General features: G+C 41.9%; 1 protein-coding gene across 1 annotated transcript; it reads right to left on the bottom strand.

The window, feature by feature from the left end:
- Nucleotides 1-289: 289 nt before the first annotated feature.
- On the bottom strand, nucleotides 290-25,053 carry LOC144113283 (zinc finger CCCH domain-containing protein 15). Its single transcript, XM_077646271.1, has 10 exons — nucleotides 24,878-25,053; nucleotides 21,369-21,470; nucleotides 19,905-19,995; nucleotides 19,370-19,510; nucleotides 18,202-18,293; nucleotides 16,450-16,644; nucleotides 9,694-9,840; nucleotides 7,134-7,253; nucleotides 2,850-2,934; nucleotides 290-479 (listed from the first exon to the last, which is right to left on the bottom strand). The coding sequence occupies exons 1-10, from the start codon at nucleotides 24,947-24,949 to the stop codon at nucleotides 370-372; spliced, it is 1,155 nt and encodes a 384-aa protein (XP_077502397.1). The 5' UTR covers nucleotides 24,950-25,053; the 3' UTR covers nucleotides 290-369.
- Nucleotides 25,054-25,126: the final 73 nt, after the last annotated feature.

Genomic DNA, 25,126 nt, shown 5'->3' with positions numbered 1-25,126 from the left:
GGGATGTTACTGAAGTACTCCTTGCGAAGCTCTTATATTCTCATTTTAATGCACTGAATGGATCTTGAACACGCAGTGAACAACTGCGCAAAGACTACGTCTCCCTGACTGACACTTTTCTACTGGAATTTTCTTCCTTCTCTTGAAGACTAAAGGTCACTGAGCTTTCCTGGTAGATAGGTATATACTGCATACAACTCTAGAAAAAGAGAATGCTGTGCATTATATCTAATTTACATTTCATTACAGAGAACACCAAGCAGTTGAAAAAAGATGACACAGTGCTCTGTTTTACATTTGTTTCATTCACGCTTATTTATTCACAAAAATAATATTGCAACAAGCTTTCAGACAGTTCAACAGATCAATTTACTTAATTTCAAGGTCCCCCAGCTCGTCTTCGAGGTCCTCAAGATCTTCCAAGTCATCATCTTCAAAGAGTTTCTCATCAATTGGAACAGAAGTAGACACAGATGCACCTGAAAGGCAAGACAATTTTTCTCATAAATGCCAATGAAGTAATCCTGAAATGTGGGTGGAGTGCAACAACAGAAAGAGAAGCAATGGCTTAACTATAGTAGGAAACGAGCAGTTGGTAACAGTGGACCGTGGCCCACAGGGTGCTGTATATATGCTGGCAAAACAGAACAGTAAACAAAGTCAGCTTTTCAATGTTAGACAAGCCAAAGACAGCAAAATTCACGCGCTTACAATTTTCTTATGGTGTGGATCTGTTTGGTCGGTCGGACTTCAGTTGGTCTGGTGGTTAGGTTCTTGTTTAGGTAGCAAAAACCTTTAACAGCACACTACTCTTTCGTCAATGACGAATGCAGTTCGGCTACCCCGAATGTGGGTGGAGCTTCACTGCGGACTTCGGCTGTATCCGACTATAGCTGCTAAGATTCAACAGTGACAGCAGTACAAGGGACCATTTGTCGGTTAATGGTGCTGCCCACAGAGTACAGCACACTTGAGTCATGACTGTGGGGAGTGGGGGGGAGAAAGAAATGCACTCTGTCTCGTGGTCGAGAGTAGACATAAGCATGAAATGCTTTGCAGTACCGGTGCAGTACATATTCTAGCGGCTGAAATTAGTTGCAAGGTCTTGTCACAGCCAAACAACAATCCATCCATCCGCAGCGTAGCTCGGGCAGTAAAGTGCGACGTCCAGGACCCCTACCTTCCGCCGCCCTTGCTGTTTACAGCAGGTTCCACACCGCGCCAAAGGATGGAGCGATGGCTTCGCACGAGATCAGTTGCCCACAGGCGTGCAGATTACGCAACACGCGTGGCGCTCTCGCTTTGCTCGAGTCATGAGGACTGCAGACTTTAAAAATACTGAGCACGCCACTCAAAACAACATGTGGCTGCTGGATTGGGACCTGGCTGAGCTACTGGTGTGGCACATGGTGGATATGCTTTCTGGTGTACGCAACAGCATAAGCAGCAGCTACTATGTGCCTGCACCTTATGAAAAATTTCATGGTTTAAGCAATAATGACTTGGAAGCTATGCTTAGTTGTACTGCACCACAGATGCAGCAAGTGGCACCAGACTGACCAAACCTAACCCTCAGAGGAACACGAGGTTATCCAGGCTTGATACACAATTGTAGTGTGGGCTCGGCATGCTTGCTTATGCTCCGATAAATGGGCAGCCTGAATTTTAAAGCTTTTTCAAGTCGACAAAGCTTGGAAGAGTGCACTTCATACTGCAGCGAGATATGTCATAGCTCCCAGTTCTTGTGCAGGGCAGCTATTGCCTACCGAGACACCTCCCACACAATATCCATAAGCGTCGCTACTTGCATCTGCGATAATGATGGTGAAAGCCAACACAGTTCTTGGACGATATCTCGGATAACTGCCGCTAGGCTGGGTCACTGTTTGCAAGCCTGGGTACCCAAGATTTTTTCAATTGTGGATGTATCTATGACGAATTTAGCAAGAAATTTTTTTGGTGGGTTCCCTACAAGGCCAGTGAGAAGCTGTTCATTGACCCTGTTAATCAAGTTCACTTTCTTTTCCTCAGTCATGTTGTGGTAGGCTCGCAAGAAGAGATGCTTCATTTCTTCCATTAACATCATTGCCCTCTCAATCGGATGCTTGGCTTTCTCCTTAAGAATGATACTGCTAAACATGCCCAGGAGTTTTTTCTTCTCCCAAGCTGCCAGAGAAGGTTCCACGTTTTCTGTACCATGTACATACTGCACCATCTAAAGCAAAAGAAGATATTCCTCAGCTCTGCAGGGTTGCCCATGAGTTGAGTGTTGCCACCCATTCACATGCACCAACCATCCTTGGGCATCTTCATAGGGGATGCCAGAGTTCATGGAGCCGACAAAAATCTAGAAGTGCTGACTGAGGGGCAGGCTCTATCTTCAGGGGCACAAATGGCTGATGGTCCAGCACACCGACCAGATGTTATGTAGTGGTGATGGCAGGCAGACCAGAAGGGACGCAGGCAGGCTTGCACAAAACTTAAAACTTGTGGGTTAAATTGTGCACTTAAAAGGAAGTGAGCTTGGCGGTGACGTAGCAACACATGCCCTTGACACTGGTTGGGATCAGAATGCCACATTGCCTTCAGCCGCACCCAATTTAAAGATAGAGAACTTTTGAGATAAAGCGCCTAAAACAGCGGCGACAATCTCAAAAATTGCAGAAACTGCCACGAGTGATCATACTAGTTCCAGAGCGCACTGGTTGTATCTCGCATAGCAAAATAGAGTGGTAGGGCCACCCGTCGAAAGTAATAAAGAATTTGGGAAACCAAACACAACAAGACTTTCTGACAATATGTTGCCTTTACCTAACAAGTAAGAGATGTAGGAATGTATGAAACAATACCTATTGGTGCAGCAGCTGCAGCTTCCAAGTCTTCACCTTGCATAGACTCTACCATCAAGTTTTCCAGGGTTATCTCCCTTACAACCTAGTAACAGAAGCATAACCAGAATATGTATCAGTGACACTTCCTGCAACTCCATGAGCAAAAAAGGAATAAGAGTTTCAGGGTATGCATTACACACTAAATTCACAATACCATATACTTACTTTGAGACTCTTCTATACTTCTGTGGCTGTGATGTTCTGTACTCCAATAGAGTTTTGTGGAATAATTGGCTGACTGACTTATTCATCAAATGATGAAACACTTAATGCCAGTTTCTACAGGTGAATGAGCAGACACTAAATGTCGTGTTATAATTCTGTTTCACACCTGGCATGCAATGCTGTGGAAGCTTCGGAAATAACAAAGCATATCACTCTGTCACATATCACTTTACTTCTTGAAGCCTTCGTGGGGGTTTTGACTAAAACATGGAGCAGTATAAAATGATATGTTTGGCATTTCAAATCATGGACAAGGCAGTCAGGTGTTCAGTTACTGAACCCACTGGTGAAAAAAGATACTGTGAAATTTGTGCTAAGGTTTCACACAGGGTTAGTATTTGATGGTCACTGTGTTGACCATCAACATAGCCCAAGTTCAACTGTCAATTCTCACTAAAGATAGAACTAGTTTTTGGGAGCAAATGGAGACGGAGAAAATAGGTGTGCCATCCGTGCATCACTCTGCTGCATCTCGCTCCTATTTCTCGAGGTATCGATGATGGGCAGGACAAAAACACGGTAAGGCGTAAAATGAAGTGTGGAACGTTGTCAGTCATGGCACTTGAGCTTTGTCACAATGAAAGATGCTTGTCTGTACTCTCGACATTTAACAAACTACTTTTCAGACGCAAACGTATCCAGCACGAAGAGGTGCACTAGCTTTTTGGCAGTGCTGCACACCATGTATGAAACGGAGTATAGTGACATAAATTACAAGAGTAAGGGCCTTTGTGACCCTTGTTGCCTTTATGGCAGGAGTTTCATCTTCCTAGTGATGGACACTACCACTGCCATTTGCAACATGAAATACCGACTGCTTCATCTGGAATCACCAGAGACAGTGGAGTACTTCGATTTATTTTTCATGACACAGGCAGGAACCATAGCCAAATGCAGCATTCAAAGGTAGATTATGCTGTTTCATCAGACTTGTAAATTAAGAAAAAATTTTTTTAGTCAAAGGTGCATTTTTTCAACATGGCATCATTACCAGTGGCAGACATCAGGAAAAAAATTAAGACGAGTTAACCAACAAGCTGGTTAGGTAAGTACTTATTAGTTAATTTTTGAACTATTAGTTAAGTACCTCATTTATTTGGAGATGTATATAGATCATCATTAGTAATATCCACATCAGTTTTTAGATTTTTCGAAAATGTGGTTCTCATTGGCAGTGCAGCACAAAAAATTTTGGGGTCTGCACATGCAGCAAACTGAAACCGCACAGCTAAGCAGCACAACGCAGCCATGCCTACAAACTCTCATTACCCTTCAATGTACACGTCATGTCCTATTTTCCCAGAAAAACCTCTAAATAAATGAGGCACAGACCTTTACAGTTAAAGAGTTAACTTAATATTAGATTTTAGTTAACCAGCTTGCTAGTTAGCATGTGCTAGCTGACATCTGATGCCAGCCATGGGTGACAATATTGTAATGAAGAAAAAGCTCCTTTAACTCAATAAGTCCGCTTTTAAAAAATACTAAACAGTTTTCGTTGAAACACCTCGAATGTTTAATGCCTACTGCAAGGCAGGACTGCTGTGTGCATGACTTGGTGTGACTTGACGTTACCTTGTGCATTTTCTCAGGCTGCCTAAACTAATTTAAGGGCTATAATGGCATTTTTATATGGTTTTGGAGTGAGTGCGTGCATAGGCGTGCGCAGGATTGTACATAAGGAGGGACAAAGTCCATGGTAGCACACATTCACATTTTCTGGGCAGCAGGGAAGATTATGAGACAAAATATGCAGCCCCCCCTCCCTCATACCTACTGGGGCGGCCGCTGCCTCCTTGTATGCATGCCCATAAGTGCATGTCTATGACCTCTTTTTGCCATTGTCTTCTGCACCAGTTCATTTCATCTCTACTGGTTCTTCCCCGCCTCCTTTATACATTTGGATGGTAAATTCTCCTAATGCAGGCGGTTCCCTTCTATCCATAGGTTCACCCCCACTTGCTTGCATATAGCCATCATTATAACCAATCGATCACCACTGCCACCACGATCAATATAGTGAGTATCAAATACTAACCCTGTATGAAACGAGCACGAATTTCACAGTACTTTAGTTGAAAAGCGTTAATTTTTTTTTTTTTTACCTAGCAGGATTGTAGGAATAGAAAAGTCACTCCACTCAACTACTTATTTTCACCACTCAATACATTTTTTTGTGATTGCTCTAAGGTTGAGGCAACATATTGAAAGTATGTTGATGTATATCTGCAGCTCTACTGTTCTGAGATGTCATCAACTGTCTTATTAGGTAGTTTTCAATGAAATTATGCTGGCATAAGTACTCATTTGTCGAGTCTCCCCAGTCCCGCACACAAGTCATAATAAGGCTCATGCGGACTGGCTTATCTAAATGTATGTGCTACTCCATGATGAATGCAAATATTCCTAAACCTCTCCAAATGTAATTTAACAGTTGCCTGAGTCTGGATATGCGTTCCCCGCACACAAAGCCCTTTTTATAAGTTATTAATTAAAATTACAATCAACTGCTTTTAACATATACTTTTGTGTAAGAGTCTGTCAAAGTGATCAGTGCATTAGCTTTGAACTTTCTGCAAAGACAGGACAGGTCACATTGCACTACACTGCAACCACTTCCTGAACCTGACTTATCTTTTAACGCGATAGTGCTAAAGGTGCCTTTCAACAGAGAAACCGCTGTGCATTGGCACTGGTGAGTAGAGAAAATCTAGATTGGTCAAGAGGGTCAGGACATCACAACCTCATGAAGGTAATTAAAACACCCCACAATGACCACACAGTACAACAGTGATGATGTCGCTACACAACTCCTCATTGGTCTACACGGTAGTGACATCATTCCACCACCATTACAAAGTGCCTCTGAAGAAAGAAAAGCAACTGCACTGAAATTTAAAAAAAAAGAAGGTCGAGCTGCGACTTGAGCTGCTGCCTCTTGGGTCGTGAGCTGGGCGCACTACCCCTCGATCACCAAGGAATGTTCATTTGACTTGGTTAAAGGGATGTATTGTGTGTCTTATGGTAAATTAAAAATATAAAGAATCAAATAATATATGCAAAGAGGACCCCAGGCCACTAAAGGGAATCATTACGCTATCGCGTTGTACTTAAGGTCTTTAAAAAAATTTTTTATTAATGAAGTCACAGTTATGCTATCTTCAGGGAACATGTATTTTTTTTGTGCTGATTCTAAATATGCCATTTGATTTCAAGTAAAACACGTCCTTGTGCACTTATGCAATATGTTATGAAAGTCTTTTGGAGAAAGAATTAGCGAAATTTTGCTGCAGGTAACTTGTTGAAATTGAATGCATGCCGTTGGTCTGTCTTGACATCGAGGAATGCAATTCGGGCAAAATTATCATCCTGCCTATCATAGAAGTTGAGTTATAGGGTTTTTAAGTTGCCATTTTTCTTTCCATTTCTGACGTGGCCACTTCAAAAACTGAAGTTCTATGATAGGTGGAATGATAATTTTACCCTTATTGCATTCCTTGATGTCAAGACTAACTAATGACATGCATTTCAGCAAGTTACCTGCAGCAAAATTTCTTACATTCTCTCTCCAAAAGACTTGCATAACATATTGCATAATTGCACAAGGACTTGTTTTACTTAAAATTAAATGACATATTTAGAATCAGCACAAAAAAACACATGTTCTCTCAATATTGTGACTTCAATGATAAAAATGTTTTTCAACGACCAGGGTCCCCCTTAAGTGTCCCCCAAAATTTTTTTCATACCTATTACAGACAATAGAAAGACAGGTCGATGAAGACAAGCGCTGTCTTTGTCTACCTGTCTTTATAATTTTAAAATATACAGGCTACCAGGTGCAGCACAGATACAGAGAGTACTACTGCGATGTAAAGCAGACTTGTGGGTGGCAATAAGTGTTTGCTCCTTGAAGCATAAACTTGCACGAAGAAAATGCACCAAATGTATGCACCAAGAAAAGAAAGAGAGAGGCAGAAAAAAAAAAAAAAAGGGAATGAAGATGGTCTTTCTCACCTCAGTGCTATCTTCTTCACCCTCAAACCGAGACAAATCATATGCTTCTTCATCTTCCTCATCCTGTCCATCATCTTCTGCCAACTCAGGGCGAAACGTAAACATGTCTCTGCCACTCAACTGCAGAAAATAAAATACACAGCTACGAACTGCATGCACTGACTCTGTGCACAGATACCTTTACATAGATATAATAAAATGTAAAACAGAAGCATCACAATATGTGTTAAAAGTTGCCAGTGCCAGCATAACTTACAGCCATACAAAAATCAGGTCTATTTGAGCCAGACCCAGGCTCACTTTATACACTGATGTTTCACATAAATTTGCATAAGTATGATGCACAATCAAGTAAACAGTGCTCAAATTGATGTAGCAGCTCCATCAACAATGTGCTAAAAAAATGAAGAGTGCATCTGTCAATGGCTTACACTACAAAAAGTAACTACAGTGAAAGCTCGTTAATTAGAGCCTCTATAATTCGAATTTTCGGATAATTCGAACTACTCTACATGGTCCGGCCAAGCTCCATACAGATCTGTGTATAAAAAAGCCCGTTAATTCGAAAGCAAGTTGGTTCCGCTATGGATAATTCGAACTACGCGTTGCCCCGTCTGGGCGGATTGGCACACAACACGTGGCCAAAAAAAAGAAAAAAAAAAAAGAAAGCATCTCCGCGTACTTAGAGGCTGCGGGACAGAAGATGGAACCAGATGAAACCGCGGAAGAGTGGGTAAAGCCCTCAGTCACCCCTGATGAAGGAGCCGAGTCGGCTTCGAAACGCTGGGTTAAAGTTAAAATTTTGGTTGGAGATGTGCAGTTTATTATAGGTCTTCAAACCCAACCAGACAGGCAAATCTGTCAAAATGTTTAGTTTTCAAAGCCTATAAGGCGCCATGGCGAGGCGGCTGGCAGTGTGGGAGGGCAGGGGTTGGCGAACGCGGTGGTGGCTGCCTACCCTCTTTTCCGCGCAGCCTCTGAAACCCGGAACTACCGTATTTACTCGCGTAATGAACTCGCCCCCCACTTTTGTCGGCCAGAATTTACTTTTTTTGTTTTCCAGCCTAGCGAGTTCCTCAGTTTTCACTGCTGTCCGCAGCGCTGACCTTGATACTGCCTGCCGCAGACGTAACCACTTGTTTATTTTTTGAGAAGAGCTCCAGCCAGAAGGGTTGGGGGAAAGCAAGGAGGGGGGGGGAGAGCGCGGACCTTAGCAGCGCGCCAAGCTCCTGCCGCCGCCGATAACATCATTTGTTTATATATATATATATATATATAAAAACTTATGAAGGGAGCCAACAGTCACCGAAACCAAGGTGCATAGGGGAATGTTTTTATTTTTGTTTAATGCGTAGTGCTAATCAGTGGGATAATAATACTTAGATTAATCTATCGCTTAAAGAAATATTTTTTTTTACTTTGGTTTACACAGTTTCATCACTTGTAACATTTATTCTAGACATCTAGGGCAACAATACGGCTATTTCATAATTTCCGAGAGCAAGTTGATACATATTTAAAACAAGAAACGACAAAAATGGTACATTTTCATACTTTTTTTTTCGATTTTTTAAAAATATTTATGCCGTGTAAAGCTGCATGCTCCGAATTATATGGCAAGTTAAAATCTGTGCAAATTTAATGAAGAATTTTTTTATGTGTTTTCTAAAATTTTGAACTTGTTATTAATAATTTAACAGTGCCTGGTTTCTCACCTAAATATTCAAACTGCCCTCACCTCATGAATAAATTTTTTCGGCAAAAATATTTCAGGCTTTCATTATGCACATTACGATAAGTGTTCATGAATTTTTTTGAACAAATTGGAGATGGTCGAGCGCAACGTATGGGACGTTGGGCTTGGAATGACCTGTGTATTTCAAGTAATACACATATTTTTAGCGATTCCATGGGATTTGTATCAGCGAGATTCTGCTGTACTGTGCCTAACTGTGCTATAGTGCCTTGGCATTGTTGATCTGAACGCATCCTAGATTGAATGAACAATCAACAGCACACTGTATAGGTTAACACAACACTGCACAAAGTATATTGAAAAATACATTGCAAGCTTTAAATTTAAATCATCAAGGTGGTCTATGCTTACTTAGCAGAGCATTCAGTAAATGGCAACAAAACAGGCCCTAACAGATAGCCCGTATCATTTCTGCACACAAAATGCCTGGATCCAATTCAAACCAAGTACTGCTATCCCACTAATTCTGACATATAATCTCTGACATATAATCTGCTCTGACATATAATCTACAGGTTTTGGCCAGGTCTGCCAGCACACACCTGCTGTCAAAGGTTTATTGAAGGTGACTCTGTCAAAAAAATTTAATTTCTCAGCATCAAAGGCATATTCCTTGGGTTTAATGGTGCATTGTGTAACTGGCATCATAAGAATTAGGGAGCAATATCTATTCCAGGATGCATGGAAAGACAGCAATGATTTTAATTTTTTTGCTAATATTTCCTGCCAGACTTTTTGAGTGCAGGTGCACATAGATAAACTGTGTACACATAAAAAGCCCATGGGCATGCTAAGGATACCCACGCCAATGCTACGGCCAGCCTTGAACTCATCTCGCTTGCGATCTCGCTCCTTCTGCTCACTGGCCTGCTTTTCTCTGATCTTGGCCTTTTTCCATGCGAGGAAACTCTCCAGGGTGATGCGGGGCAGATTGCCACCCAGCTTGGCTCTCTGCAACAGAGCCATTCAAGTGAGAAACCAGGGAGTGCCAGCACAGTGTAGGGGCATAAAAGGGGCAAAATAGCAAACGGGAAATGCACAACAGAGTGCTACAGGAACCGAATGAAGGAAGTCACAAAACTCACAAAAACAGGGCTCAACACCACTGAGTTTGCAGTGACACACTTGTAAAGAGACAAGTGTGACCAGCCTCATCAACATATATCTTTGCAAAATTTCTGCACCACATCAGGCTTGATTCTATGTAGTTATGTGCGGTATCAATAAGGACATTTATAAGAAATTATGAAAACAACCATTTGTGAATCTTTTGACCTCAATATCATGAGTAGAAAGGAAGTGTAGCTTTTCCATGACTTAGTGCCAGACCCTCCACAGCCTGTATCCTCAACATTAAAAAAAAAAAGGCCCTATATACCACTTGGTCAAAAAGACTGCTGTGAGTCCACGTGAAGCAGCACTACTGTGGCCACTGTGAGACGCATTCAAATCACAGATGACAAGAATCAAGCTGAATGCAGATTCATACTTTTCAGATGCTCAAACACTTGGCGCTACGTGACCCTGTAGGCCACAAGGTGCCGTGCAGTAAAACGTGAAGCAGAGGCTGGTTTTTACTACATCTGAAACACCAAATTACATTTATACCGCTGTCACACGGGCACTTTTGATCCTCATTGAGCTCAATCTGCATCAAGATTTTCGAGCACGCTCGAGACATCCGGTGCTACACGGTCATTTTCAATGCTCATTGAGAAGTTTCCCTCATGTGTGTTAGGTGGCACCAAATGTTCCGCCGACAGTCATAACATGGCGATGTCCGGCAACACTGTGCAGTCGGGGGCAGCAGCAGCCAAATCCGTAACCAAATCGGTAAATCTGCGTATCTGCGTCAGATTTATAAACTTGTGGCGCACCTCTGCTGCTGTGCGATGGAGCCCGAGGGTCTGCAACGCCTCCGCGATTTCTGCATGGACTGCGGTGTTTCTCTTCTGGCACCGCAAATCATTTAGGTGGTCCTGCCAGCAGTCGATGACAGCGGCTGTCTCGTGCTCGCTCCACAGTTTCCGCGCCGACGAGCAGGAGGACGCCATCATTGTTTACACTGACGGCAAAGCTTGGAGCGTGGTGTAGAGATTATTTTCAAATGTTTGAATATAAGCAGGCATAGTACCTAAAAAATGTTCTGTATTACATTTTAACCAATTACAACAACAACAATTGTGGTTTCGTTTTGTTAACTTGTGTTTATTTTTATAGCTTCATGAGAGCGAGGTTGTTTTCAATTGTGCTTGGAACCTCAAGTACTCTTGAGGAATCGGCATCGAGTCAAGCAGGATCGAACTCAATTGCGCTTGAAAGTGGCCGTGTGACAACCGTCGATCTGTATTGAGTTCGATGAGCATTGACTCAATGAGGATCGAAAGCGCCCGTGTGACAGGGGTATTACTTACATGTAAATGCAAGTAAGGTAGTTTTTACTACATCTGAATTTAGCCAAACTGCATGTTGAGTTTTGGCACATACCACATGCAAGATGACCAGTTTAGATGTAAGGATGAATGAATGCCTCACTGTTCGCTATATGAATTGACCAAAGATGCCTGTGAACCAGACATGAAGTACTTTGGCGCTGAATATGAGGAACGACAATGAAATGAAAGTGCGTTTTAAAGTGTGTTTTAAAATTCAGTGACTTCAGCCATTTTCTGCACCATAGTTGTACCTGTTAAATGCCAGACTACATGGTGCTGATGGCAGTATTATTTGTCATGGGGCAATAACTAGTACAACTGTAAATGAATAAGAGCAAACATCAGGTGGTGAGTCGTTCAAATAAATTAGGAAAAATGGGGCCCAAAGACAGTGCCTTGGGGCATTCCTGATACAACTAGGGACCCAGGGGAACAGCAATTACCAGAATACATTAGAATCTGAATGCTACTGTTATAAGGTTCTACAGTGGAACCCCGTTCATACGTTTTTCACCGGACCGGGGAAAAAAAACGTAACAGCCGGGAAAACGCAACAGTGAGGAAAGCTCCGAAAATGAATCAAAATGTGCAGTTTCAATTATAGACAATTTATTTCCACAGAGTGCGCTTAGGACTTAAAGAAATCAGAATGGTGGCTTGCCGTTTTTGCCACGAGCCTGCTTTGCTTTCAGGCCGAAGAGCGCGGCATTCCCCTCTATCTCGGCACGCTTCGAGATGATGCTGTTAAGCATCGAGGGTGGGAGACCAAAGTCCTTGGCAATGTCGACTCTCTTCCGCGCTGGCTGCCTGTCGACTGCATTTAATGCGTCCAGCTTTTCCTCAAGGGAAAGCGCCTTCCGCTTGCGCGACGCCGTCTAAGCACAAGTTCGACGTTCACGAGGCTTAATGCACAATGACGATAGCATGATAGAAGAAGAGTCGACCCGTTCAACAACCATGCGGCGACCGTAAAAGTGAGAGCACTTTTCACGAATGGCCACCTAGTGGCGGCCTCTCGAACTGGCGTGCGGCTTCTTGCAGCCAGTTCCATAGCCAAGCCCGGCCAAAACTCGCCAAAAGTCAAAATGGCGGTTGCAGCGCATTGCCTACTTCAGCCCAGGCGTGTTCGGGGTGCTAAGTTGCGACGTATCATGCGGGAACGTTTTTACAGCTACTACGTAACAACGGGGTTCCTTATACATTGGATCCTATGGAAGCTATGCCGGGACCGGATGAAAACGACGTAGCAGCCGGGAAAACGCAGCAGTGAGGAACGTAACAGCGGGGTTCTACTGTACCTCACATGTCCACCAAAAATGTTACAGAGAAGCATTTACAGAGAAATGCATTCAGGAAGTCTGAAGCCAGTGGCCTGATCCACAAAAGTGGCTCACGCACGAGGCCACCATAGCATCACAGTCGCCATCAGCTCTCATATGACCTTCTTCTTACAGCAGTTCAGTATCCGTACATAACAATACATTCACAGCTGATATGAAATTTGGCAAGACAGAAAGATTTCGTAAAATTCCCCGGCCGAAGTGCATTGTGTACAATATGCTGAATTTCTGGTGCTCTTAACATATCCAGCATCACTACGGATGATATAAACATGGAAGCCGCAACTGCCGGCAGAAACTTGGTGAGGAGGCCACAACAGGTTTGGGATACAACAGCATAGCCAAAAAACAGGGGAGGAGGTGAAGATGGGGCAGCATCAGGATGTGGCGTGCGCTATGTATGACTATAAACTGCCAATACCACTGCCCGTAAATCGGCAACACTGTGACCATAATTCACACGGTACTTATGTGCGAACACTGTGCACTGCCACGCTGCCTCCACATCCCCAACACTGTGATCGCCAGATACCAGTACATATCCAATTCACACTTGCACCAGTCAAACCAGACATGCACACGCCTGTGGGTTGAGCTCGGTAAATATTAAGGACGTCTGAGAAAACATATCGACCCAGTTCTAGGATTATTTCCAACCGTAAGTAAATTTGCGTGAAAGCATTTTTGTGCTTGAGCATGCAGAATTCTTTTGTTTTTGAAAATACGAATTTCGAGTGACACATTTTCATGACCCCGCGAGATTTATATCATTCATATTTTACTGCACATGCGACCTGTCAGTTATTAATCAGGAAATTACAAAACTGAGCACAAATAAAATTGTTACAGTTAAAACTACAGAATTTAGGAACAGCCATAAGCGAGGACCTTTGTGGAAAGCCTTCTTAAGTCTTCGAAAATGTTATCAATGGGTATCACTAGGTAAGTGTTGATTGACTGGCACTTAAGATGTCAATGAAGAGTGCCAGTTGGGTGTTGCAAGACCAACCTTCAAGAAAGCCAGACTGGTTAGAGTGAAAGAAATTAAGCAGCCTGTTAATGCCAGACATTTCATTAGGTATGAGAAGACATGTTCAATTAACTTCGTGATGTGGAAAATTGCTTTAGTGTCCACAAATGTCCACGACTGCCAGTAGCTGTTCTGCGTGACTGTGTTCTTGTGTCTTATCTCAGTATGAGGCTGCCACCATGCCTCACACTGAATTATAAATGTTACGTGCAATTCAGACACTGTGCAAGTGATTCTGCAAGAAAGCATAGAGAGAACCTTTAGTTTGTTACCACATGAAAGAACATTATTTTAATTCAAAATGAGGAAATTTTACAATTATGGGACTGATTTTGTTTGGTTTGAATAAACCAAGCTCGTGTGCGTGTTTGATGTCCTTGGGCTGAATGGTTATCTAGAGGTCAGTACTGCAAAGTTGTATAACTAGTGTTTCCGAGTCAGAACCAGTGCAGGCGTTACCAAAAAAAAGTAACTATAAACACGTTACTCGTTATGCTAAAAAAAAAAAGAAATGCGTTACCGCCCTACGTTAGCTACAAAAAAGTTAATGCATCTAACGTCCCGGATCAAACGTCCCAGCTCCCACTCTTTTTTGAACTCAACGCTGAAAGTAGGAGGAGTCAGCCGTTACCGAAAAGGAATACCGCACGTTACTTTGCCGTTACTCCATGGCCATAAATTTTATTCAGTGCGTCTTCGCTACAAGAACTCACGATAACATTTTTATAAAGCTCATATTTCACATAAAACTTCTAGCCCAAGAAACGATTTTAGCCGAAATCCTGATTTAACGAAAATACTTTGCACAAACGTGCACGCGCTTAGCAATGTTAGAGTGGCCTAAAGGAGTCGGATACAACTTAAAGGTGCACTAAAGAGGAATCTGAACTCGTCTTTTTACCGCGGGAACTCGATCTACACGCTCCGGGCATTCTTAGAAACTTCGAATTATTGTCCTGAGCGACCGATTTCCCTAATTGAAATTGGATCAAACGTCCCGGCTCCCACTCTTTTTTGAACTCAACGCTGAAAGTAGGAGGAGTCAGCCAACGCGGGGAGTGCCTTTCATCCAGTCTCGTGGCAGCTTGCCGCTCTGCCATTGGCGAAGTGATATGTAAAGCAGAGTCCACGCGTATATTTATTTCCGTGGGCCTAATTTACGGCTATGTTGTCTGCGACTGAAGCTATTTATTCACAGAAACCTAAAAAAACAAAATAAAAGCAAAGCCACCACGGGACTGGCTGAAAGGCACTCCACGCACTGGTTGACTGCTCCTACCTTCAGCGTTGAGTAAAAAAGAAAGACCGGAGCCGGGACGTTTAATCCAATTTAAATTAGAGAAGTCAGCCGCGCAGGGCAATAATTTGAAGTTTCTAAGAATGCCCAGAATGTGTAGATCGAGTTCCCGCGGTAAAAAGACAAGTTCAGATTCCTGTTTAGCGCACCTTTAAGTCTGCAGTGAAGCTCCGCCTACATTCAGACGCCGCACACAGAATTCCTCCACGACAAAAAAGTAGTCCGCTGCTTAAACGTTTCTCGTTACCTAAACAAGAAGCATATAACAAAAAAATAATTATAAGCTTTAGAATTTTGATACGTGAATTGTTTGATATAGCAGTTTGGCTAGCGGAGTAATACAGGACACAGCGGACGGCGGCCCAGTGTTATGAACTGCTGTTTTTTTAAGTTGTATCCTACTTATAACTCTGTGGCACATGGTGAAGCCATTTTCTGAATGTGACATTACAAACACAAAATGACACTTCATCACCAATTCTAAATTCACAAAGAAAACATCGCAGAACTCTCAACAAATTTACAGTAATTCTGAAAAATGTGATGTTCCAAAATGCTCGGCAGGCTTCCACTCTAGAGTTGTGTGAGTGGTTTGCAAAGAGAAGGTAGGTGGAGGCAAGTGTGTGAATGCGTGCTCGTGCATGAGTTTCGTACTTTATGGGTATTCTTTTTCTTTTAGTTGGGTGTGTCGTCAAGGGCAGGTGTTTTCTGGCATGCATGCGAGCCGCCGCAAGGGTCGTCGAGAGCACCTGTACATTTTGTTCATTTGCAACATCAATTTAGGTGTTCTGTGCTTTCTTTCTCTAAAAAAAGGGGGGGGGGGGACAATTGGAATAAAATCAACTGGTAACGTGGCACCTCATGTTACCGAAAAATGTTAAAGGAAGTACGTTACCCGTTAAAATTCCGAAACGGTAACGAGTATGTCACTAAGTTACCGAAAAAAGTAACGCGTTACCGCCAATACTGGTTAGAACACACAAGCTTAGATAATGAGCTCTACCTTGACCTGCCAGGCTCTGGGCATTACAAATCTGGGTTTGGACTGATATCATCGAGCAGTTGTCGATCTTTATTATTCATCTTGATTTCTTCAGACATTTTGTTAAACTGCAACAGCTTAGGACTGAACTGAGCTATCTTGTTCAATAATGCTGTCTGCTTAGAGACAACCCCATCAAGAGCCTTCATAATGCCTCTGCTATTTTTTGTTTCTGCAGAGCAAGTGACAGAGCTCCTATTTTATTCAACATCCCCAAACAGCAACGAAACTAAGTAACACATATGTGCAGTCTTACACAATGGCTGCAAAGCATGATGCTGTCAAGACTATGGACAACACAATGCCGATTTCTGGCCAATTCAGTTCATTTGCTTAATGAGGCCCTTATTTCCTTAATTTTGACAGCTAATATTTCATTAGGCAATCTCACATCAATGAAACAAAACAACGCTTACCTCTGTTTCAATTAGGTCTTCTATAGTCAATGTATCTTCACCAGTTTTAATTTCATCAGCATTTTTCTTATTCTTCTTCAGCACAAAACCGGGGGGTACTGCATGGCGGTAGTGGCACTTCTGCCCTCCATTTGGGCATTCCCAGAACCAACCATACTTGTTCTGCTCTAAAGCATCCAAGAAGTGCTTGCAGATCTGTGACATGAGACACCAAAATGTGATGTTGTAGATAACAAAAATAAACTTGATTAATGTGGCAAATTGGGTGTGTTAGTACATAACTACAGGCACAGCAGCGCACAAAAGAATTACCACACTTCTGTTGTTTCTACCACTTTGCCACATTTACCACCACATACTTGAGTCGGTTATTACTCTTGACAACAGTGCCCTTTATTCCTGTAACACCCCGTATATCACATCCAATACAGGCTGTACAATAATCAATTTTACCAAGAACTAACACTGCATGGAGTTGTCCTCAGTGTCCCCCTTACACGTTGAAGAAAGCACATATATTCCTGCAGTCTTCTAATGAAAAAGTTTCTCATAACAACCCTGACCATTAATGCTGCAGGATTATTGCACTCTCTGCTTGGTGTGCACTGACAATGCCGCAGACGGTCACTGTGCACTTGAATACTCATTTCCCTAATCGTCTGATGCAGACCATGGCTTTGGCTGCACTGCTAGAGCACCTTGAAATGGCCTATAACATTACAACGATTTAATCCCACACAAAGTTTCTTGGCCAAGTTTAGACATAACGAGGCACAGCCCTCAGCACAGGCAGTCTCCTTTCTTTCAGCAGAGACAAAATGGGTATATATTTGTTGTGTTAATGCATACAAAATTTCACTGGTTGATCATCTCGACTGACAGGTTATGTACCTGGTTGCCTGTGCTGTTCATTTTACGTGAAGAAGCAAGCACTTGAACTTTACTTTTTAGCCCCTCTGGGTTTCTTTTAGGCCTGTGTATCATGTTGTACATCCACTTCGTTTCGTACTGTCATTTTTGTGTCATAACTTTATTGTGCAGTTGCCCATTCGCAGTCCCTCCCATGAATGCAAGCATGGTGACATTCTGAATCCGCTGCTCACATGTTACTGTGCTATGCGGGCCTACTGTGATAACCATGTTTAAGCTGAGCACAATGTGCAATGCAGTACTGTGATCTAGTGGCAGTGCACACCTACCAACGTGCAGATAAGGCAAACGGCACAGACTGTGGATATAGCTTTGTGCTTCCCTCAAAAGGACAGAGAGAGAAAACTCACTTGCAGAGGCTAGCTGTATGGCACATAACGGACACTATCTTGAAGAGGGCATGGCTGAGAGAAGCGCAGTGACACTGCTCAACTGCAATGGCTGTATCTCGGCTATTAATGAGTCCTTGAAAAAATTTTGTGGAAGAGCATATTTTGGACAATGCCTAAAGACCATCACAGTACAGCAAAATTTTGGATTTGAGAAGGGTTGGAGCCCTAAAAAGAATTCCCCAATTGCCCAAGCTCTGTTTTCACAAAGGTGTCAGAACAACGACACAACCTTCTAAACTCTTTATCGTTATTTTGAATAAAAAATGTAAATACCTCCAAACACCTTTAGTAGTACAGTGTTCACAGGTCAACGCTTCATCTCGTACTTCGTTACTGACTAAATCACCAAGAAAGGCAATAAAACTGCTTGAGCATCAACAGCCAACTGCAGACACAAGGCACAAGCTACAAACATGAGAAAGCCACATACAATGTCGGTTTTCGGCATTCGCCTTTCAGCTTCTCCATGCTTCTTTTCCACAACTTCAGCAAGCTTGGCTTCATCCCAGTTGTCCATCGTGTCTGAAAATTATTTCATACTACCTTGAACCTTTCTTTAGCATAAAATTTCTTGTAATGATCACAGCTTGGGCATCAATTAAAACATCCTGCACTCAACATTAAAAAACAAACTGGCTGTCAAAGCTTATTGCTTCCTTTTAATGTGCCTAGTGGGCACTCCCATTAACCATTAGATGGTTTTTGCCATACATGTACAGTGCTAGATTTCCATTTCAAACAGTTTTTGCCGTACGGGAACGGTGCCGACACTCCGTTTGAACTTTCGTGTTGTACTGAAAGTGCATGCTCATGGGGAGGTGCTGACACCTTCTAGGACTTAAGTGTTTGAAAATTATTTATGATACCCTCTTGCAGAGGAAAAGAGAACTGATTTTCAACGTGCAGTGCTATTTACGGGGATGATTTACAAGAACGGGCATTCATGGTTTTGGTTTCTCCCCATGAGCTTTCTCCCTGTGATCACAAAGGACGCAAATGAAAGTTGATTTTTATCTTTATTGGCACTCACTTGCCGAGGCCTGCTAATGTTAATTTCTATCTTTATTAGTGGAGTATTACTGCTCTCTAGGTTTACCGAGTTTCCTGATGTTGATTTCTATCGCTATAGGTGCTCTCCTTTGTTTAGTTCTTGCCGACACTCACACATTGATATTTTTGCTTTCCCGGTTCAACGAGTTTAAGAGTTGTTCAGATGGCTGGTAACATGGCGATATGGCAGCACACGATCTCTCAATACTGCCAGCGATAGCTCTTCCTACTTTTTGCACTTCTAAGAAATCCTGTAACCAAAATACTGTCCATAATCTTTTTCCCGATTTTTTTCCTGTCTTTACTCACTCTGTTTATTCAAAATCTGCAATAAAGTAATCTGACCATCTGGGAAAGTTATTTTTGCAACAATTCGACTATCAAAGCATTACTCAGGGGTCACACGAAAATTGCTATCCTATTACTTGATTAAAGACAGCAGGGCAACAGGTAGATCAGTTCTAACCATAGTTTGCATGCAAAAAAGAAAATAAAAAAGAAAAATAAGACAAGAAAGTCATGGGTGGCTACAGCAATAAACAACATACCTTGATCTCGAACATCTGTGTAGATGTCCCTTTTCTCTGCTTTCCTCTCAATAGAAAGATCATGAGAAAACTTGCATTTATCACCCTTCCCACATGTTCCTTGCTTGAAAAATGCACATAGCACCGACTTTGGATCTGCTCCTAGAAGGAAAATGGTCAAAGTAGAAGTGTTTTAGCTTCGATAAACATGCATAATAGAACAAAAGAAAAAAGCCCAGAGTGCTACAATTTAACAACATAGTCAATTACAACCTTTAAATTCCATTTCAATGACTCCTTAAGAAATGAATTTCCAAAATCTTCCTGCACTTTCTGGTCATACAAAATGAAATCATATTATCATATTCAACATGCCTTTTTGTCTTCATTTAGGTCCCCCCCCCCCCTTTTTTTTTCAGTTTTATGGCCTACAATTCCAAAAGTAGAAAAGGAATTATATCAAGTATGCACAATTAAGCAGGTACTAGTGTTCAAATATACAGCTCATATCAAGTAATCAAACAACCACTGCCGTCTGGAAGAAATGGCAGCATACCTTTCTCTACTTTTTGAACGGGCCTGAAAAGGAGCTGGTTTAGGTCCTCTGCTTCAGTTTTCTTCTTTTCGTTTTTAACTTGTGCTTCCACCTGGAGGAAGTAAGAGGTCTCAAATATTTCCGCACTACCACTTCCTTTTTCCAATAAAATAAAAATCATTTTGAAAGCTGATGCACCTCCTTTGTCAAAAGTTTGTAGCCCAGGGAAGTCTGCTTCTGAGCCACACTGTGTGGCTTGTAATGCATCCTTAGTCATCATAACCTACTGAAGGTATGAGGATTTTTGGTCCTACCCCCTCCAACAGGTAGGACTTCCACGGATGCTGCAGAAACCCCATTACACGGCTTATATCCCTGTCAAACAGGCACCGCAAAAGCCTTTGAGAATCAGGTCCTTATATCCAAAGGTGTAAGGAGTGCAGCTACACAGCACAAATGCAGTGCCTTTTCCGCTAAGGACCTTGGAGGCGAAGGCGCCCGTCTGAGACCTTTCGAGCCCAAAGGCGTGGCCTTTGAGAACATGCAATTGCAGTGCCATAAAATGTCAAAAAGTAAAAGCAAAGAAAAAATCTATGTAGCTAACAATGCTTGAAAACATCTTATAAATATACAAAAGGTCTGTCTGGTTTTGCTTTCTGGATGGGTACTTATATTTTATGCTCAGATTTGAAGACAATAAAGTTGTTGCAGCAGCACCGGGTGCCCCTGGTGGCCCAAGGCAATACACAAAACCTGCTGCTGCTGAAAAAAGAGTAGCTGTTGTAATTCTTTTAAGGAAGCAATAAGAATAAAAAAAAATGTTTGAGCTCAACAAATGAACAGAATACCCCACTTAATTTTAAAACTCACTTCAGCCACCACATGCACAGCAGCAAGTGCTAAGCCTCAATGACTGTTTCGCCTTTGGACTACACTGTGAAGCTGTATCACTACTCCTTTGAGCTTTCGATCCTTTGGTGAAAAGAAGTACCAGCCTATGAGGTATGCCGTGTGACAGACACCCAGGGCTACAAACTTTTGCCAATGGTTGTATGTGAAGTTGTTAAGGCATGCAGAGAGCTATTTATGCACATTATAAGCCCTTCCTGCTTGTCTAAACCATTTACAGGCAAGACAGCACAGTATGTGCTTGACTTGGCAAATACAATCCCACAATCCATTAATGTGCAGTTCTAAATAAAGAAAACAAACCGCACATTAACATCTATCAGATGGCCTGAGACAAACTGATAATATACATTCCACCCATTGTAAGATAAGTTGTGTAAAAGAAGTAAAAGTTCCACTGACAAAGATGAATGTAGAAAATGAGGACATCCCATATGGCCTATGAAAAAACAAGCCTTCACAGCAAGAACTTCTTGGCTATCTCAATAACAGCACGAAAGTTGACTATAAAAGAGAGTTATGTACATTACTGAATTTTGGCAATTTTTTTCGCGCATTGTGTTTCGTGCAAAGTACCTTTTTAGCAGGCTGGTTGCCAAACTTCACTTGGTGCTGGACCTGTTGAATAAACTTCTGAGTTTTTGCTCCTTTCTTGTTTTTGAGGCCAAAAGTTTTGTCCTGAAAGAAAACACACAAAAAAAAAAATTTCAGATTCTTAGTTACCCTGCATGAATAATTGCTCTTTTTAACAATTTTGCATGTTTTTCTTCACCAGTGAGGCTCATGCAGCTAATGCAAGCTGTAAGCCTTGATGCAATTTTTCTTTTCGCTTTACCTCATACAGCCCCACTCTGCCTTCAGCAAACAATGTATATGATGAAATTTACATAAGGCCTTTGTCAGCAATATATAAACAAAGGCTTGTCTGACACCAACACCCCCTACTCAAATTAAGGCAGATGATTTTCTTAACACAGCCTTTCTCCAGGCAATGTAAAACGGCAGTTGATATCACAGTACACTAGTGATTTTTTTCAAACGGAATTCAATATTAAAATCAACCACAACTTACTGCAGCAGTTGGTTTTGGTGACTGCTGGCTTCATTTATATGCAGCAGTAAAACCTAATTACTAAAGAGACACCGAGGACAACGCCAAACAGTTTTCGTTTTTGGCAAAAGTCACTTCTATGACCCTTTCTGACTGTACTCATGTTTGTCTGGCAGCAAAAGAAGCATTTATTGGTGAGGAGACTACATCCTTTCCTATCACTCGATTCAAACCTGTGATGTCTACACCGAAACGACTCCGTGATCTTCATTCTGAAGTGAACGACATGAAGTGTATGTAGTCTAGCGTCTGGGATCCACACCAAAAACTGTGTCAACGCATCGCAGTTCACTTGCAAAATCAGCCAGTGGTGGCGACAACTGCACTTAATTTTTCTGCCTTTTCTAGCTTACAAAAGCTTCGTTTTCAGTGTAAGTAGTGTCATTGTCATTAGGATGCAGTATTGTATCAATACAGGCAAACTTCAATTTGTCCTCGATGTCCTTTTAAAGGAGTATAGATACGCAACTTTTGGGTGCGTATTTTCTCGTTTGTAATGATGCGTAAAGCATTATTATACATGGATTACCACCTGGTATTCTTCTACGACTGCTAAACAATTTATAATTGCATTTCTTTCTCAATCTGTTTCGGTTTCAACAGCAGAATAAGGGCTGTGACATCAACGTGCGCTTACAGGTCACGTGAGACGTGAAAAAAAAAAGCAATATAATTACTGCTTCCACATTCGTTGTCATTCCGGCTGATGAGGAAGGCTGGCTTCAGCACTGTAGTGAATTAAAACGATGAAGCAGCGACTATATTGAACTTTTTTTTAATGCCTCATGCGACATAAAACCACTGTTTGACATCACAGCCATCGTTCGGCTGCTATAACCGAAACCGAAGCAGCATGACAGAAAAAATGCGATTATATATTATTTAGCGGTAGCAGGTGAATATCAAATGGTGATTCATGCGTAGTAGTGTCTTCTGCATCATTGTAAAGAAGTCAACATGCCACCAAAATTACGTGTTAATAGTCCTTTAAGCACTGAGAGATTTCCTTTATCTAGGTGTTCTTTCTGAATGCATTATACATTGTTATAGCTAGACAGCACAAAATGAATAAGTGGCAAGAGGAAGGCCTCAGCTTCCTAGCCAAGGTTTTGACAACAGGACTCGCCTTCTTCATTTGAGCCTAGGCGAAGACACGTCCCTTGTCAAAATGTTAGCCCATCGTACCTAGTGGCGTAGGTAAGGACCTTACATTTTATTTTTACATCTCCAAGTCCCACCATAGCTTCTCTCAAAATGTTGGCTAGTGGCCTACCCCTTGTTCACTTTGTGCTGTGAAGAATTCTGCCTTCTCTGCCCTGTACCTACTATGAATTATTAAATCTAGATGTTAGTGTCACAGCAGTAATATGTCATGCAAAACACATTAATTTAACGCTCTAGATTACATTTACACAGCATGGCATTGCTTCTCCCAATATTTAGATACGGATTCCCTGTAGAAATTTTTTTCAAGCAAAACATGCACACACATTATCCATTAATGAAATCTAAAGTCTGACGAAAACTCGTCTGGTTGGGTAGAAGATTCATGACTGAAGAAAAAGGAAGCCCGCAAGAGAAAAGAATTGGCTGTCACGTCGATATCTGGAATCCCTGATAATCCAAACTACAGACAAAACCCTTAACCACAACGCAGGCAATCTCCTGCCTACATACGCAAGATGCTTGGGGCGATTACTGCGACGTACTTAAGCTTTGTGCTTTGGGCTTTCCGCCCAGTGATCAAGGCTTCCGTATGGAAGCCGAAACGTCTTCGTTTTAAACAACCTTTTGGTCGGCGTTCCTTTTTCTTCAGTCATGAACATTATCCATTACCTGCTGTCTTGTATAGTCTAGGGTTTGAAGGAATGCTGTCTGGTTACGTAGCACCACAATTGTAAAATCTTTAGTCGTTCACAATTTTCACTGCTCTTAAGAGTAGCGTAAATAAAAAGCAACAAGATAGCTTTTTAAATGGCAACACACAGCTCATTTTTTTCCCTTGATTTTTTCTAGACAGCTTTATCTAGAGTCACTAAATAGACTTTTTATTTAGTGACTCTAGCTTTATCCTCTTGCCTCCTCATGTGCTTCAGTGCGTGGAATAAATGAAATGTACTCTCAAAAAGAAAAAAAAAAGAGGGGGGAGCGGTATCCGTAAGCTTCATTTCTCAAAATACCATCAGATCAATTTTCGCACTTTTGAATTTCTTGAATCGGAATGTAAAACGTTACAAGCAGGGGACACAAACTATCTGCGCTGTACTTGCTGGGCGATGAGCCAACTTAAACGCAGAAGATCGATTCGGCGAACCTCAATAACACGCTATGTACTTAAAGAGAACTGAATTCTGGAAGTAACCGAACGTTCCAAGGCTTCAACGTAAGGCACAAAAATGTGTTCGAGCGCATGTCCCTTGATGGCGCAATCCTGGAGCTTTCACAAATACATATAATTGACCTTGCCACACGCACCGACCTCTATATGCTGGCACTACAGTGCGTGAATACATTACAGTACGCACAATTATCACGCGGTTGTCAAGTAATGTGTGATTGAATAACTGCTTCACTTCATCTCCATCGTCCACCACGCGTCAAGTCAGTGCGATATATACCGAAAAGCACTAAAGGACCCGGCTTCGAGTACAAATCTGAGCTTCTTCTCAGGTCTGCTTTTGTAAAATACCAGTCTGTAAATATACCTTTCGAAAAAATGTCTGTATTTGGTATGAGCAACGAGTTCACGACTAACACCATGCGTAACCATGAGCACAGAATTCGCACAACTTGTCACAAATCAAAGCACAGTAAAATAGAATGTTTTCGAAATAATAGTGCCAGTAAATGTAAGAAAACAAAGTGCCGCGTATATTTCGCTTCTTGCAGCAATTTATTGGATCAACGCGCTAAAGTTCCGGAAAACCAGCTGCCCCTGGTACAGACATGTGTACAAGCCTCAACACTGGCTTACCTCAATTACTTTCTCTTTTTTCTTCATTTCAGTCTTTTTACTTGGCTCAGGTGCTTTCTTCTTGGGAGGCATAGTGGCAGTTACGTTCTAATTTCAAAATCTGGAGTATACCACACGTAACAGCACTGCGAAAAGCAAGCACAGTACCTGAAACCTGAAGAAAAAAAGCAAAGACGCATCTTCGCACTAGCGAATATGACTGATCTCACTCAAACCCTTGTCTATGCCCACAAATTTAAAAGTTGTACA

This window comes from Amblyomma americanum, chromosome 1, assembly GCF_052857255.1.
Source record: "Amblyomma americanum isolate KBUSLIRL-KWMA chromosome 1, ASM5285725v1, whole genome shotgun sequence".
In the NCBI taxonomy this organism is placed as follows: Eukaryota; Metazoa; Arthropoda; class Arachnida; order Ixodida; family Ixodidae; genus Amblyomma; species Amblyomma americanum.
The sequence above is the reverse complement of the archived record's forward strand: the minus strand, read 5'-3'. Positions and strand labels throughout refer to the sequence as shown.

Bases quoted from the DNA above. Each gene is read 5' to 3' on its own strand.
- LOC144113283 (XM_077646271.1), bottom strand. From the start codon at position 24,949: ATGCCTCCCAAGAAGAAAGCACCTGAGCCAAGTAAAAAGACTGAAATG. The intron at 18,294-19,369 runs GTATGTTGTTTA...AATAATTTTCAG, and splicing joins CACAGATGTTCGAGATCAAG to ACACGATGGACAACTGGGAT. The intron at 16,645-18,201 runs GTATGTGGCTTT...CTCATGTCACAG, and splicing joins GAATGCCGAAAACCGACATT to ATCTGCAAGCACTTCTTGGA.